The following is a 15,394-nucleotide window of genomic DNA, read 5'->3' on the forward strand; positions in this document are numbered from 1 at the left end:
GGGATTGACAAATTTGATTGAATTTTTTGAGGAGGTGAGCATGTGTGTAGATAAGGGTAATGCAGTTGATGTAGTTTATATGGATTTCAGCAAAGCTTTTGACAAGGTGCCACATGTAAGACTTATAAAGAAGGCAAATTCACATGGGATACAGGGTAATTTGATAAGGTGGATTGAAAATTGGCTTAATTGTAGGAGATCAAGGGTGCTGACGGAAGGCTGCTTTAATGACTGGAAGCCAGTGTCCAGTGGCGTACTACAGAGAACTGTGCACAGTCCCCTGTTGTTCATCATTTACATACATAACATAAATGATTTTGTGGGCGGTGGGATTAATAAGTTTGCAGATGACACAGAGATTGACTGGAGGTTGAATATCTTTGGTAGATGGCATGGTCAAATGGGCAGATAAGTAGAAGATGGAATTTAACCCTGAAATGTGTGAGATGATACACTTTGGAAAGAATAGTTTGACAAGGAAGTATTCAATGAATGGCATGACATTAGGAAGTTCTGAAGAACAAAGGGACCTTGGCATGTTGTCCACAGAGGCAAGAAGGCAGAAGGGCATGTTAGTGGGGCGGTGACAAAGGCTTTGGGATATTCCTTTATCAATCGAGGCCTAGATTACAAAAGCAAAGAGCTCATGTTGGAGTTGTATAGAACTTTGGTGAGGCCAGAACTGGAGTACTGTGTGCAGTTCTGGTCGCCACATTATTAGAAGGATGTGATTGCACTGGAGGGGGTGAAGAGGTTATTTCAAGTTATGAAGAGAGATTGGGTTGCTTTTGTTGGAGCAGAGAAGACTGAGAGGCGACCTGATCGAGGTGTACAAGATTGAGGGGCATGGACAGAGTGGATAAGGAGCTGCTGTTCCCCTTAGTTGAAAGATCAGTCACCAGGTGACGTAGATTCAAGGTGAGGGGCAGGAGGTTTAGGGGAAAAACCCTTTTTACCCCAGAGGGTGGTGACGGTCTCGAATACGCTGCCTGGGAGGGTGGTGGAGGCAGGATGCCTCACATCCTTTTAAAAGTGCCTGAATGAGTACTTGGCACATCATAACATTCAGGGCTATGGGCCATGCGTTGGTAAGTGGGATTAGATAGGTAGGTAGGCCAAGTGTTTCTCACGTGTTGGTGCAAACACGATGGGCCAAAGGGTCACTTCTGCACTTTGTGATACTGTGAGATTTGCAGAATGGCCCTAGCAGAGAGCCAGCTGCAACCATTCAGCCCATTGTGTTACTGCTGGCTCTCTGTTAGAGCGAATCACCTAGTCGTACTGCCCTGCCTTTGGCCCGTAGCCTGCAAACATTTTCAGCGAATGTCCAGTGTTTTTAAGGCCTTGATTGAATCTTTCTTCCCCATACTCCCAGCCAGTGCATTTCACATCCTAACCACTCACTGCACAAAAAAGACCTTCCATGTGTCAACGTTGGTTCTGTTGCCAATTTCCTTAAATTGGTATCAACTTGTTCTCAATCCTTCTGTGTATGGGAACAGTTTTTTTGAACTACTCTGTCCAGACCTCTTAAGATTCTGAATACCTCTATCGAGTTTTCTCTACATCTTATTTTCTAAGGAGAAAAATCCAGTTTCTGCAATGTAACTATGCAATTGAAGTTTCCCATGCTTGGAACCGCTCCCGTGAATCTTTTCTGCACTCTCTTTAATACCCTCCCCTCCTCCCTAAAATGAGTGCCCAGAACTGGAGTTTAATTTAGAAAAATACAAGGTGATGCATTTTGGTAGATTGAACCAGGGCTGGACTCACTCAGTCAATGGTAGGGTATTGGGGAGAGTTTTAGAACAAAGAGATCTAGGGGTACAGGTTCATAGTTCCTTGAAAGTGGAGTCACAGGTTTACAGAGTGGTGAAGGCATTCGGCATGCTTGGTTTCATTGGTCAGAATATTGAATACAGGAGTTGGAATGTCTTGTTGAAGTTGTACAAGACATTGATAAGGCTACACTTGGAATACTGTGTGCAGTCATGGTCACCATATTATAGAGAGGATATTATTAAACTAGAAAGAGTGCAGTTTACTAGGATGGTACTGGGACTTGATGATTTGAGTTATAAGGAGAGGCTGGATAGACTGATACACTTTTTCCCTGGAGCGCAGGAGACTTCGGGGTGATCTTATAGAGATCTATACAATAATGAGGGACATATATCAGCTAGATAGTTAGTATCTTTTCCCAAATGTAGGGGAGCCTAAAACTAGAGGGCATAGGTTTAAAGTGAGAGGGGAGAGATACAAAAAGGTCCAGGGGACAATTTTTATCACTTAGAGGGTGGTGAGTGTCTGGAACAAGCTGCCAGAGGTGGTAGTAGAGGCGGGTCCAAGTCTGTCTTTTAAAAAGCACTTGGACAATTACATGGGTAGGATGAGTGTAGAGAGGTATGGGCCAAATGCTGGCAATTGGGACTAGCTTAATGTTTATAAGAAAAGGGCGGCATGGACCAAAGTTGGGCCAAAGGGCCTGTTTCCATGCTGTAAACCTCTGTGGCTCTATACTCCAGTTAAGGCCAAACCATTGCTGTCTATCGGCTCTTCATAACTTCATTGTTTCCCCCCACCCCATCTCTTTATGCCCCTGTTTATAAAGCCTGTAATCCTGTGTGCTTTGTAACCACTCCCTCAACTCACTCTGATATCTTCGATGATTTGAAAATATGTCCAAAGATGTGCGGGTTAGGTGGATTGGCCATGCTGAATTGCCCCAGGATGTGTAGGTTAGAGGGATGAGTGGGGTAAATATGTGGGGTGACGGGGTTAAGGCCTGGGTGGGATTGTTGTCGGTGCAGACTCAAATGGCCTCCTTTTGTAGTGTAGGGATTCTATGATGTACCCTGCGCCCCTCTTCCCTAGCACCGCTTTTCGAATTGTAACCTGCGCTGTAATATTGCCTCTACTCATTCGTCATACCGAAATGAATCACTTCCCCCGTATTAAATTTAACCTGCCACTTGTGTGCCTCTTGAAGTTTATTACCACCCTGCTCACAACTCTCAACATTTCAAGTGTTATGTTGTACACAGATTTTGAAATTGTGCCCCCTTTTACACCAAAGTCCAGGTCATTAATAAGCACCTTGAAAAGTGGGGGTCCTCACTCTGACCCCTGGGGAATCCCACTACCTCCCTCTCGTCAGCCATTCACCACCAGCTCTCCGCTCCCTGTCACCCAACCAATTACACGTGCGTTAATTATTTGTCGGATTACTCATGCTGCCTTCATCCCTTTTATTCCATTATTATAATGACGCAGGAAATGTACGGTTCCAAGTCCCACTATGGTCGTTTGAGAAAGTGATTGTAGTTAATTTTAAAAAATAATGAAAGATAGCCATCAGTGAGAGTGGCAGAGAAGCTGTGTGGGTTGCTGCTGTTTGCTGCACTAATGACACAGCTTCCTATCTGCGGCCAATGTGTGACTCCAGTCCCACAAACAGGAGGTGAGATTTTTCTCCCTCTCCGTGGTGGTGGGGGACGGTGCTCCGCTTGCTGGCGGTGGGATCTTACAGTCCCGCCGTTGTCAACGGGGTTTCTCATTGTACGCACCTCTTGTTACCGAAAAATCCATGCACTGTAAAACCCTGCCTGTGTGAACGGCATTAAGATTCCGGCAATAGACTGACTTGTCCATTCAAAGCCTTTGAAACAATTTGGTTGCAACACCTTCTAAGAAGATTTGCCCATTGAGAAGGCTCAACGCCACCTTTCAGAGCGGTGCAGGGTTCCGTTCCTGCCAGAGGCGCACGCTTCCTCAGAATGAATTTTAAAAATAACTCGATTATAGTGCTCCATTTTTGTTCCATCACATCTTAATTTTTTAACTCTCGCCACTTGTTCTGGACTCTCACTGCAAACAGCTCGAGTGTAACCCTTCTATATACACGTCGTAGAATGCCTACAGTGCAGAAAGAGGCCATTCACCCCATCTGGCCTGCACCGACCACAATCCCACCCAGGCCCTATCCCTGTAATCCCACGTATTTACCCTGCTAAATCACTCTGACGCTAGGGGTTAATGTAACATGGCCAATCAACCTAACCCGCACATCTTTGGAGAGTGGGAGGAAACCGGAGCACCCGGAGGAAACCCATGCAGACACGGGGAGAACGTGCACACTCCGCACAGACAATGACCCGAGGCCGGAATTGAACCCAGATCCCTGACGCTGTGGGGCAGCAGTGTTAACCACTGTGCCACCATGCTGCTCACATATGAACAAGCTGAATTCAATTTTATTTCTAGTCATTCACAGGACGAGCCAGCATTTGGAAACATGGAAACTAGAGGCAGGGACAGACCCTTTGAGCCTGCTCTGCTATTCATTATGATCATGGCTGATCATCAAATTCAATATCCTGATTCCCTCCTTCCTCCCATATCCCCTAATCCCTGTAGCTATATCTAATTTCTTCTTGAAATCACACAACGTTTTGGCTTCGACTACTTTCTGTGGTCATGAATTCCACACGTTCACTATCCTCTGTATAAAGAAATTTCTCTTCATCTCAGTCCCTTATCCTCAAACTGTGACCCCGTGGTTCTGGACTCCCCCACCATCAGGAACATTCTTTCTGAATCTGCTCTCTGTTAGAATTTTACAAGGCTCTATGAAATCCCCAGGGGAATATTGTCCATTACAGAGCTACTTGCTGGATCATTTCAGAAGGCAGTTAACCACACTGCTGTGGGTCTGGGGTCACAGTAAAGATATTAGTGAATCAGATGGGTTTTTAATGACAACCAGAAGTTTCAGAGTCACTATTGTTGTCACTAATCATAGAATCCCTTCAATGCGGAAAGAGGCCATTTGGTCCATCAAGTCTGCACTGACCACAATTCCACTCGGGCCCTATTCCCGTAACCCCACATATTTACCCTGCTAATCCCCTAACACTAGGGACAATTTAACATGGCCAATCAACCTAACCCGCACAATGGGAGGAAACCGGAGCACCCAGAAGAAACCCACACAGACATGGGGAGAACGTGCAAACTCCACACAGTGACCTGAGGCCGGAATCGAACCCAGGTCCCTGACGCTGTGAGGCAGCAGTGCTAACCACTATGCTACCGTGCTGCTTGTTAACATCTGAATTTCAATTCAAGATTGTTCATTAACTATATTTTAAATCCCTAGCTGCCATGATGGGATTTGAACGCATCGCTGTTCTAGTCCAGATTACTGGATTACAAGTTCAGTACCACAACCACTGTGCTGCCATTCTCTGTAACTGCAATCAGAGTAGACAGGCAGTGGATGGGGGTTCCATCATCATCTGAAAATGCAATTCGTTCTCGCAAAAGATTTTCACCTGAAATATTCGCCCATCTATTCTAAATATCTGTGACTTTGAATACTTCTATGTGTAATTATTTATGTAGCTGCGTATATACTGAGCTGTGCTAGTTTCTTTCAACTCCTCACTCTGATCAGTGTGTGACTATAGTCTCCCCCCCAACTCCAGAGGAGACTGTCAGTGTGTCAGCAAGTGCTTGCTTTGACAGTTACATTGTTGGGCTAATTGTCTTATTAAAGACAATCAGATGGTGATTGGTTCAATCTCCAAAAGGATTTAAGTAGACTCTTTAGTTGGTATAGAGGAACCATAAAGAGTTTGCATCTCTGCTGAGCTGTGTGGAGAATAAACTTGCTGAAGGTAAAAGACAAACAGTCATGCTGTTCCTGCAGCCTACATTAACACTTGATATTAACGAGGCTTTTCTGATTGTTGAGATACGGGCCAGAATTCTCCAGTCTCGCATGCCCCACTACCACTGCTAGAGAAAATGGAGAATTTGGCGCTCAGCCAAAGCTTCATTCACAGTAGCGGGACTGGAGAATCCCAGCCGCAGGTAAGTCTGGGGAAAGTCAGTCAGTGATCTCAGAGGGTGCACTGGTTAGCACTACTGCCTCACAGCATCAGGAATTAGGTTCAGTTCCAGCCTTGGGCAACTATCTGTGTGGATTCTGCACATTCTCCCTGTCTGGACGGGTTTCCTCCCAAGATGTGCGGGTTAGGTGGATTGGCCGTGCTAAATTGCCCCTTGGTGTCCCAAGATCAGGACCAGTCAGGAAGGCGAATGGGATGCTGGCCTTCATTGCGAGGGGGATTGAATATAAAAGTAGGGAGGTCTTGCTGCAGCTGTACAGGGCATTGGGAGGCCGCAGCTGGAGTACTGTGTGCAGTTTTGGGCGCCGTACTTACGCAAGGATATTTTAGCCTTGGAGGGAGGCTGCCTCGCTAAATATTTTTAAGACGCGGGTTGATGGGTTTTTGATGAGAGAGGGGATTAAGGGTTATGGGGAGAGGGCGGGAATGTGGAACTGAGCTATGACAGATCAGCCATGATCTTATTGAATGGCAGGGCAGGCTCGAAGGGCTAGTTGGCCTACTCCTGCTCCTATTTCTTATGTTCTTAAGATGTACAGGTTAGGTGGATTTTCCATGCTAAATTGCCCATTGGTTTCCCAAGGTACATAGGTTAGGTGGATTAGCCATGCTAAATTGCCCCTTGGTGTCTCAAGATGTGGTTAGATGGATTGGTCATGCTAAATTGCCCCTTGGTTTCCCAAGATATGTAAATTGGGTGGATTGGTCATGCTAAATTGCTCCTTGGTGTCCCAAGATATGTAAATTGGGTGGATTGGCCATGCTAAATTGCCCCTTGGTGTCCCAAGATATGTAAATTGGGTGGATTGGCCATGCTAAATTGCCCCTTGGTTTATCAAGGTATGTAAATTGGGTGGATTAACCATGCTAAATTGCTCCTTGGTGTCCCAAGATGTGTAGTTTAGATGGATTGGCCATGGTAAATGTGTGGCATTATGGGATAGGGCAGGGCAGAGGGCCTGGGTAAGATACTCTGTCAGAGAGTCAGTGCAGAACTGACGGGCCAAATGGCCTCTTCTGCACCGTTGAAGTTCTATAATTCACAGAATCACTACCTGTCCAAACATTTTCTTTTACGGTTGATGGAAATATATTTTCTTTGTAAAACCTCTCCCGCCCTGATTCATAGCTTGTGATCATTCACCTGGAATGATTGCATTCAAATCTTTTCTTTCATTACCATAAAAACCAATCGAACTTGGGCTGTAAAAAGTCTTGAATGTGCAGCGATGTGACACCTTCCCTGCACATTAATGCCCAAAGTGGATATTTGCACTGGCTGATAGGCTTCAGACTGCAATAAAATTAAGCACCTTGTGTTCACCTGCTCTGCCTTTAGTAAACCAGTAAGAAGTCTCACAACACCAGGTTTAAGTCCAACCAGTTTATTTGATAGTAAACCCACAAGCTTTCGGAAATGGTGTTCCTTTGTCAGATGTGTGGAAGGGTCTGATCAGAGAAGGGTATATAAAGACGCACACAGTTTACAGAATACTGATTAGAATGCACGTCTTTGCAGCTAACCTGCTATTCAAATCTTAAAGATGCAGACAATGTGAGTGGAGATAGCATTAACATAGGTTAAAGAGATGTGTACTGTCTCCAGACAGGACAGTAAGTGAGATGTTGCAAACCCAGGCAAGTCACGGGGGTTACAGATAGTGCGACATGAATCCCAGATCCCAGTTGAGGCCGTCCTCATGTGTGCAGAACTTGGCTATCAGTCTCTGCTCAGCGACTCTGCACTGTCAAGAAGGCCGCCTTGGAAGACGCTTACCCATAGGTCAGAGACCGAATGCCCATGACTGCTGAAGTGTTCGCCAACAGGGAGGGAACAGTCTTGGTGATTGTCGAGTGATGTTCATTCATCCGTTGTCGTAGCGTCTGCATGGTCTCCCCAATGTACCATGCCTCAGGACATCCTTTCCTGCAGCGCATCAGGTAGACAATGTTGGCCGAGTTGCAAGAGTGTGTGCCGTGTACCCGGTGGATGGTATTCTCACGTGAGATGATTTCATCCATGTCGATGATCCGGCATGTCTTGCAGAGGTTGCTGTGGCAGGGTTGTGTGGTGTTGTGGTCACCATTCTCCTGAAGGCTGGGTAGTTTGCTGCGAACAACGGTCTGTTTGAGGTTGTGCGGTTGTTTGAAGGCAAGAAGTGGGGGTGTGGGGATGGCCCTGGCGAGATGTTTGTCTTCTTCAATGATGTGTTGAGGACTCCGGAGAAGATGCTGTAGCTTCTCCGCTCCGGGGAAGTACTAAACGATGAAGGGTACTCTGTCCACCGTGTCCCGTGTTTATCTTCTGAGGAGGTTGGTGCGGTTTTTCGCTGTGGCGCATTGGAACTGTCGATCGATGAGTTGAGCGCCATATCCTACTCTTATGAGGGCATCTTTTAGCGTCTGGAGGTGGCTGTTACAATCCTCCTCGTCTGAGCAGATCCTGTGTATGCGGAGGGCTTGTCCGTAGGGGATGGTTTCTTTATGATGGCCTGGATGGGTTGGGAAGCTGTCGGCCAATCTGATTGGACTGCTTATTGAGGCGAGTCAGAGGTCCTGTCCACTGCCAGTCAACACTCAAATGAATGTTAAATGGCAGAGGGGCCTCCGAGAGTTGGCGGTGGGATGTTACGCACAAACTCTGAGGCTGGTGAGCACCAATTGCTCACCGTCTTTGAAATTCTACTCAACGTATCAGTAAAACGAATCCAGGAGTCATATTTTCAAATTCCAATGATTGATTGCATCTCCTTTCACAGGCATTCTACAATCTACAAAACCCTCAAGTCTTACTGAATAAATTCATTAAATTCTCCCTGTTTATGAACCGTTGCACTCTGTCACTGTGGCACTGATTTCCTCAGGCTCTGTTGCAATGGCATTACCCAACTTCCCATTTTGCCTCTTCCTCTGCACAGCCCAATCCGGAGCTCAGCTTCCTCCTGCTCCTCCACCTGACCACGATTGCTTTCCTCATCTGCCCAACATTTCCCCCTCCTTCCCTAACTTTACTCCAGGGCCACATTAATCCACGTCTTCTCTGCTTGACCCTCTAATGCTCTCCTCGCTAGTCACTCCACTCCCTCGGGCATCTCGATTTAAATACAGCATCACCATCCCATCAACCTTCACCTTTCCAAATCCCACTATCCCCCCACGCTGCCTGATAACATTCATATAATCCCTACAGTGGAGAAGGAGGCCATTCAGCCCATTGACCTTGCACCAGTAACAATCCCACCCAGATCCTATCCCCATAACCCCACGTATTCACCCTGCTAATCTCACTGACACTGAGGGGCAATTTAGCATGGCCAATCAACCTAACCTGCACATCTTTGTACTGTGGGAGGAAACTGGAGCACTCAGAGGAAACCCATGCAGGCACGGGGAGAACTCCACACAGACAGTGACCCAAGCCGAACTAGGGTCCCTGGCACTGTGAAGCAGCAGTGCTAACCACTGTGCCGCCCGTTCTGTTCACTTATTACAATGACCGCTCATTTATTTTGTCTAGAGGTGTAACAGAGGGCCGCAAACATCTCCATTTCTGAGTGATTTTTAAGGTGAAGTTTAAGCGGCAGTGTCACTTTATTGAGGCATAGAAACGGCGCAACAATGTGGAATCGGGTGTCCATCATTGCTGCGAAGATTCCTGAAGGAGCCATTCTTTCTCTGCCCCTTTGAACCCGACACTGTATGTCTCACAGCCTGGGGTTGAAAGGCGGGCAAGTGTAGACCTCTACCCCGGCTGTCAGTATGTGACTGTCAGCCGCAGTGAGATTAGTTCCTCTGGCTGTGAAATACCCTGTGTAGCCATTGGCTTCACCATACCTGCAGCGTAAAAGTCAGATGTGACAACTATACTTAAATTCACTTTCTCTGCTCATTAGATCATGAGCTTCATATTTTAGTTCCGTGGGAACACGCAGCCTGAGCTATCCTGGGCATATTTCTATTTCCAACACAGCTCAAGATGTGTTGCCAGAGGAGTGAAGCAGATAACACCTCTTATTCAAAGAACCATTTAAAACGCATGTCTCAGCATGTTGTATGTGGACTGTTTGGAAGATGTGTTCTTTTGGTTTGATTTATTATTGTCACATGTATTAGTATATGGTGAAAAGTATTGTTTCTTGCGCACTGTACAGACAAAGTATATCATTCTTAGAGAAGGAAAGGAGAGAGGGCTGAATGTAGTGTTACAGTCATAGCTATGGGTTTTTTATTGATTTATTAGTGTCACAAGTAGGTTTACATTAACACTGCAATGAAGTTATTATGAAAATCCCCTAGTCGCCACACTCTGACACTGAGGGAGAATTTAGCATGGTCTAATGCACCTAACCTGCACGTCTTTCCAACTATGGGAGGAGACCAGAGCACCCGAGGAAACCCACGCAGACAAGGGCAGAACGTGCAAACTCCATACAGTAACCCAAGTCGGGAATTGAACCCAGGTCCCTGACACTGTGAGGCAGCAGTGCTCGTCACTGTGCCGCCATCAAGAAAAAGCAACTTGATGTAAGGTTAATCCATTCAAAAGCCTGATGGCAGCAGGGGCAAAGTTGTCCTTGAATCAGTTGGTACATGACCTCAGACTTTTGTATCTTTTTCCCGAAGTGGAAGAGAGAATGTCCGGGGTCTGTGGGGTCCTTAATTATGTTGGCTGCTTTGCCAAGACAGAGTCAATGGATGGGAGGCTGGCTTGCGTGATGGACTGGACTTCATTCATGACATTTTGTAGTTCCTTGTGGTCTTGGGCAGAGCAGGAGCCCATACCAAGCTGTGATACAATCAGAAAGAATGCTTTCTATGGTGCATCTGTAAATGTTGGTGAGAGTTGGTTTGTAATTCCAAACTTGCAGGGAAAGAGAAAGTGAGGAAGGCAACTTTCTGTTCAAAGAACTTCCACTACATCATTGGGGGAATGAACCTTTGGAATTCTTTGCCCCAGAGAGCCTGCGGAGGCTCAGTCCTCATGTATGTTCACAGTGATGGATTTCTATATATTAAAAAGATCAAGGGGCCTCTCTTAAACACCTTGCATTCATGCTATAGATTGAGTTTGAACATGGTAACACAGTGGTTAGCACAATGGTTCAATTCCAGCCTTGGGTCGCTGTCTGCGTGGAGTTTGCACATTTTCCCCATGTCTGCATGGGTTTTCTCCAGGTGTTCTGGTTTCCTCGCACAGTTCAAAGATGTGTGGACTGGGTGGATCGGCTTTGTTAAATTGCCCTTTCATGTCAGGCGAATTAACAGGGTAAATATGTGGGGTTACAGGAATAGGGCCTAGGTGAGATTGTTGTCAGTGCAGACTCGATGGGCTGAATGGTTTCCTTCTGCACTTTAGGGATTCTGATCTATTCTCTCAGAAATAGGAGTGGGCCATTCAGCCCTTCAAGCCAACCCCCACTGGATAGGGCAGGAAAATGGTTGATGCAGAACATCAGCCATGATCTCAATGAATGGCAGGGGCTGGATGGAAGGGCTGAATGGCCTACTCCTTTTGTTCAAAACAGTATAGTGGCACGTGTACAAGGTGTTTAGAAAATCCTTGCGCAGGTTTAACCTCCAGTAACTTTGGATGTGGGCATGAAGAAGGCAAATTGTAAATGACATATGAAAGTAAAGTCCATCATTATTTTTATTAATATTTATAGACTTGAGTTTTGTTTGCCAAAACACACAATTCTATTGTCCCACCACATTCAAGCCATTTCAGCATCTAAAATTCTGAATCCTTTTATATGTGGTTGTTCTCATCTATCTTGTTCACATCCAAAGTTATTAAATGTTAAAATTGCACAAGGATTTTGTGAACTCTTTCCTCCCACTCGTCGATTCTATGATGTGTATTATGGGAAAGGTTCCATGTGTTCTGATTCTGATTCCGTTCCCTGCCCAGGAGACTACAGATTCAGCTGCCCTTTGTTAATCTGGAGTGGAATGCTGTTAGAGAGCTGTCACAGCTGGTTCAGAACTGTCACATTCTCAGTTCGCAGAGACCTTTCTGTGGTCAGCTGACTTGGGTCTGTCTCCGGGCAGTCCGAGTCATTGGATAGCCCGTAGCTGTGACTGCAACACTACATTCTGCAGTCTCTCTTTTCCTTCTATATGAATGGTATGCTTTGTCTATGTAATGCGCAGGAAACAATACTTTTCACTGTCTACTAATATACGTGACAATAATAGATCAAATCAAAATTATTTATATAACGCCACAAACTTGTTCTTGAAAATATTATGCCACGAAAAGTTGTCTGAATCTGTGTTTTTTCTTTGTTATTTTCTGCTGCAGGTGAAACAAATCATGGAAGAAGCAGTCACCAGGAAGTTTGTGCATGAGGACAGCAGCCATATCATTGCCTTGTGTAGTAAGTGGCACTAAGCACAAGTTGCTTGTGATCAGAAAGCGCATGTTAAAAGTAGACAATGCACTATGTTGAGGTATATCACTATGTACGTGGTCCCATCAGTATACAAAAAGGTTCTTTACTATTCTGTAAAACTCAATGCATTTGAGTACAAGTTATTTCCTTTTGAATCCAAAGTTGTATTGGGTATGCAGCTGTGTTTAAAAGGGAAATTGATCCTTGAGAAGTGAGTATGGGGGGTTTAGGTGGATAGAATTGCCTCAGCTAACAAATGTGTGGAGCACTTTTGTTGGGCCGAATGGCCTACTCTTGTACCCATGATCCTAACTTTCTAGAGTGGAGAAGGAGCAAACATTTGAATGACATTCATTCACTTCCCTGTAATACGACCACAGCAGATATTCATACGGTACAGAAGAGCTAGCGCTGTTATTTGCTGCTTGTTATTTGCTGAGCCGGCCAGAACCGAGAGGGAAACTTGTCTTGCTGATCGTAAACTTTTTTTTGTACTTGGAAACGATGGGGAGAAAGCTACTGACCCCAAGAGCGTAGACATTCAGTAACACATTTAGGAGTTTCAAAATTAAAAGATTAATTAATGAGAAAAAAAACCTAAACGCACACATAGTTAAATTAGTCTTACAGAACAACCATCCCAAAACACTCTCTTGGTCAGAACACACAATAAACAAACAATGGCATAGTGGCACAGTGGTTAGCACTGCTGCCTCGCAGCGCCAGGGTCCTGAGTTCAAATCTGGCCTTGGGTCACTGTCTGTGTGGAGTTTGCATGTTCTCCCCACGCACTGTCTGAGTGGATTTCCTCCAGGTACTCCGCTTTCATCCTACAGTCTGAAAGACAGGTTAGGTGCATTGACCCGAACAGGCGCCAGAATGTGATAACAAGGGGAGTTTCACAGTAACCTCATTGCAGTGTTAATGTAAGCCTTACTTGTGACTAATAAATAAACTTTATTTTACCTTCTTAGTACCAAACCCTTATAGATTTTCCACCGTAAAAATCCAGTAATATTACCCAAGGCGAAGAACTGCTGTGATTTTAATAAGGGTGTAACTCACAACTCATAAGAGCATAAGAACTAGGAGCAGGAGTAGGCTATCTGACACCTCGAGCCTGCTCTGCCATTCAATAAGATCATGGCTGATCTTTTCGTGGACTCAGCTCCATTTACCCACCCGCTCACCAGGACCCTTAATTCCTTTACTGTTCAATAATTATAATTATCAATAATTTATAAATTATTCTCTTGAGGGAGAAGAATGATTGAATATGAGACTCATTTAGCCATTATGAAACATTATCAGTTCTGGCTGTTCAGAGTGGTAGTACTTTACTACACTTTCAGTTCAATCCACTTGCCTTAAAAACATTCAATGAGGTGGCCTCATCTGCTTCAGGGAATTCTGCAGATTCACAACCCTTAGGGTGAAGAAGTTCCTCCTCAACTCAGCCCTAAACCTGCTCCCCTTGTTTTGAGGCCATGCCCCCTGGTTCTAGTCCTCAAATGTTTCCATTCTGATGTGGAAATCAAAAAAAAAATCAGAAACAAAGACTTTCCTGGCTTGTCTGGATGGCTGCTTCAAATTCATAGCTCTCACCTTTTCCTAGCACAGGACTCTGTCCCCCCACACCTCCTCAGCCACTACCACTCAGCTAAAACTCTTCCCTTAAATACATTTTTTCCCTTGTATCTCAGATTCCATTATTCTCAAATGCTTCTTTGAATTCAACTTTTCTGAATATAAAGATATATTGTGTTTTCCTGTTGCCTCCACTTTAAGATCAGTAGAATTCACTACACCTTCCTTTGTTCGCTTACAAAACCTTTTGTAGCTTGTAAAAGTTCCTTCTAAACATCCCCTTGAAATTCTACAGCTGAAAAGCCAAGTCACTACTTATTTCATAATGCAAATTCTAAATCCGACTTCACCGCAGCCTCTTATTACAAATGCATGAACCTTACGCTATTGCCCCTTTTATCTCTCTGCTCTCACAGGCAAGCATAATGGGCTGAATGGCCTCCTTCTGCACTGTAGGGTTCTATGATTCTGTGAGTTTTAACCGTCCCCCAGTTTAATGAGTCACCAACGCACACATCCACACAAACACACGCAGCCATCTTTACAGAATACCACGGTAATGCCAAAACTATTTTAAAAAAATAACTTCCATCATCACACCCAACAGTGTTATCTTATGTGCACTGTCATTTCTTCTTGAGGGAGAAGAATGATTGAATATGCGACTCATTTAGCCATTATGAAACATTATCAGTTCTGGCTGTTCAGAGTGGTAGTACTTTACTACACTTTCAGTTCAATCCACTTGAGTCAAAACCCGATTAGAATCATAAGATTTGCATTACATGTTCACCAATTCCCCTAACACAATTGTTTAGTGCACCAGGTTTCGTCAGGTCATGCTAGGACTGAGCTTTCTGTTTTAATCCATTGTGGGTGTTTTCTGACAATCAACAGTTCAGTTTTTGAGAGTCTAATTTGAGGTTATTTAGTGAGGGGGAGAAAGCGGGGTTCTCCAGTGTACATTCTTCCTCCATCTCCAAAGTGTTGCCTTGTGCGTTACATAGAAACTACAAGTAGGCCCTTTAAGCCTGCTCCGTCATTCACTTTGATCATGGCTGATCATCAAATTCAATATCCTATTTCCTCCCTCCACCCCTTTAGCTATATCTAATTTCATCTTGAAATCATAGAACATAGAAACATGCAAAGTGGATGGCATGGTGCCACAGTAATTAACACTGCTGCCCCTCGGAGCCAGGGTTTCAGGTTCAATTCCAGCCTCAGGTCATTGCCTATGTGGAGTTTGCCCTCCTCGTGTCGAGGTGAGTTTCCTCCGGGTGCTTCGGTTTCCTCCCATAGTCCAAAAATGTGCAGATTAGGTTGATTGGCAATGCGAAACTGCCCCTTAGTGTCAGGGGGAATAGCAGGATAAATACATAGGGTTATGGGGATAGGGCCTGGGTGGGGCTGTTGTCAGTGCAGCCATAATGGACTGAATGGCCTCCTTCTGCTCTGCAGGGTTCTATGATTCTGTGAGTCTGTGAAACATTTTGGCTT

General features: G+C 44.9%; 1 protein-coding gene across 1 annotated transcript in view; it reads left to right on the plus strand.

Annotated features, from left to right (window-relative positions):
- Positions 1-15,394, plus strand: part of sgsm2 (small G protein signaling modulator 2) — a 239,368-nt gene that overhangs the window by 35,091 nt on the left and 188,883 nt on the right. The window contains exon 2 of the mRNA XM_080210376.1: positions 12,217-12,292. Within this exon, the coding sequence (XP_080066502.1) occupies positions 12,217-12,292 (76 nt within the window). The remainder of the gene's footprint in view (positions 1-12,216; positions 12,293-15,394) is intronic.

The sequence above is a fragment of the Carcharhinus amblyrhynchos genome, chromosome 23 (genome assembly GCF_965287045.1).
Source record: "Carcharhinus amblyrhynchos chromosome 23, sCarAmb.v2.hapA, whole genome shotgun sequence".
Classification (NCBI taxonomy): Eukaryota; Metazoa; Chordata; class Chondrichthyes; order Carcharhiniformes; family Carcharhinidae; genus Carcharhinus; species Carcharhinus amblyrhynchos.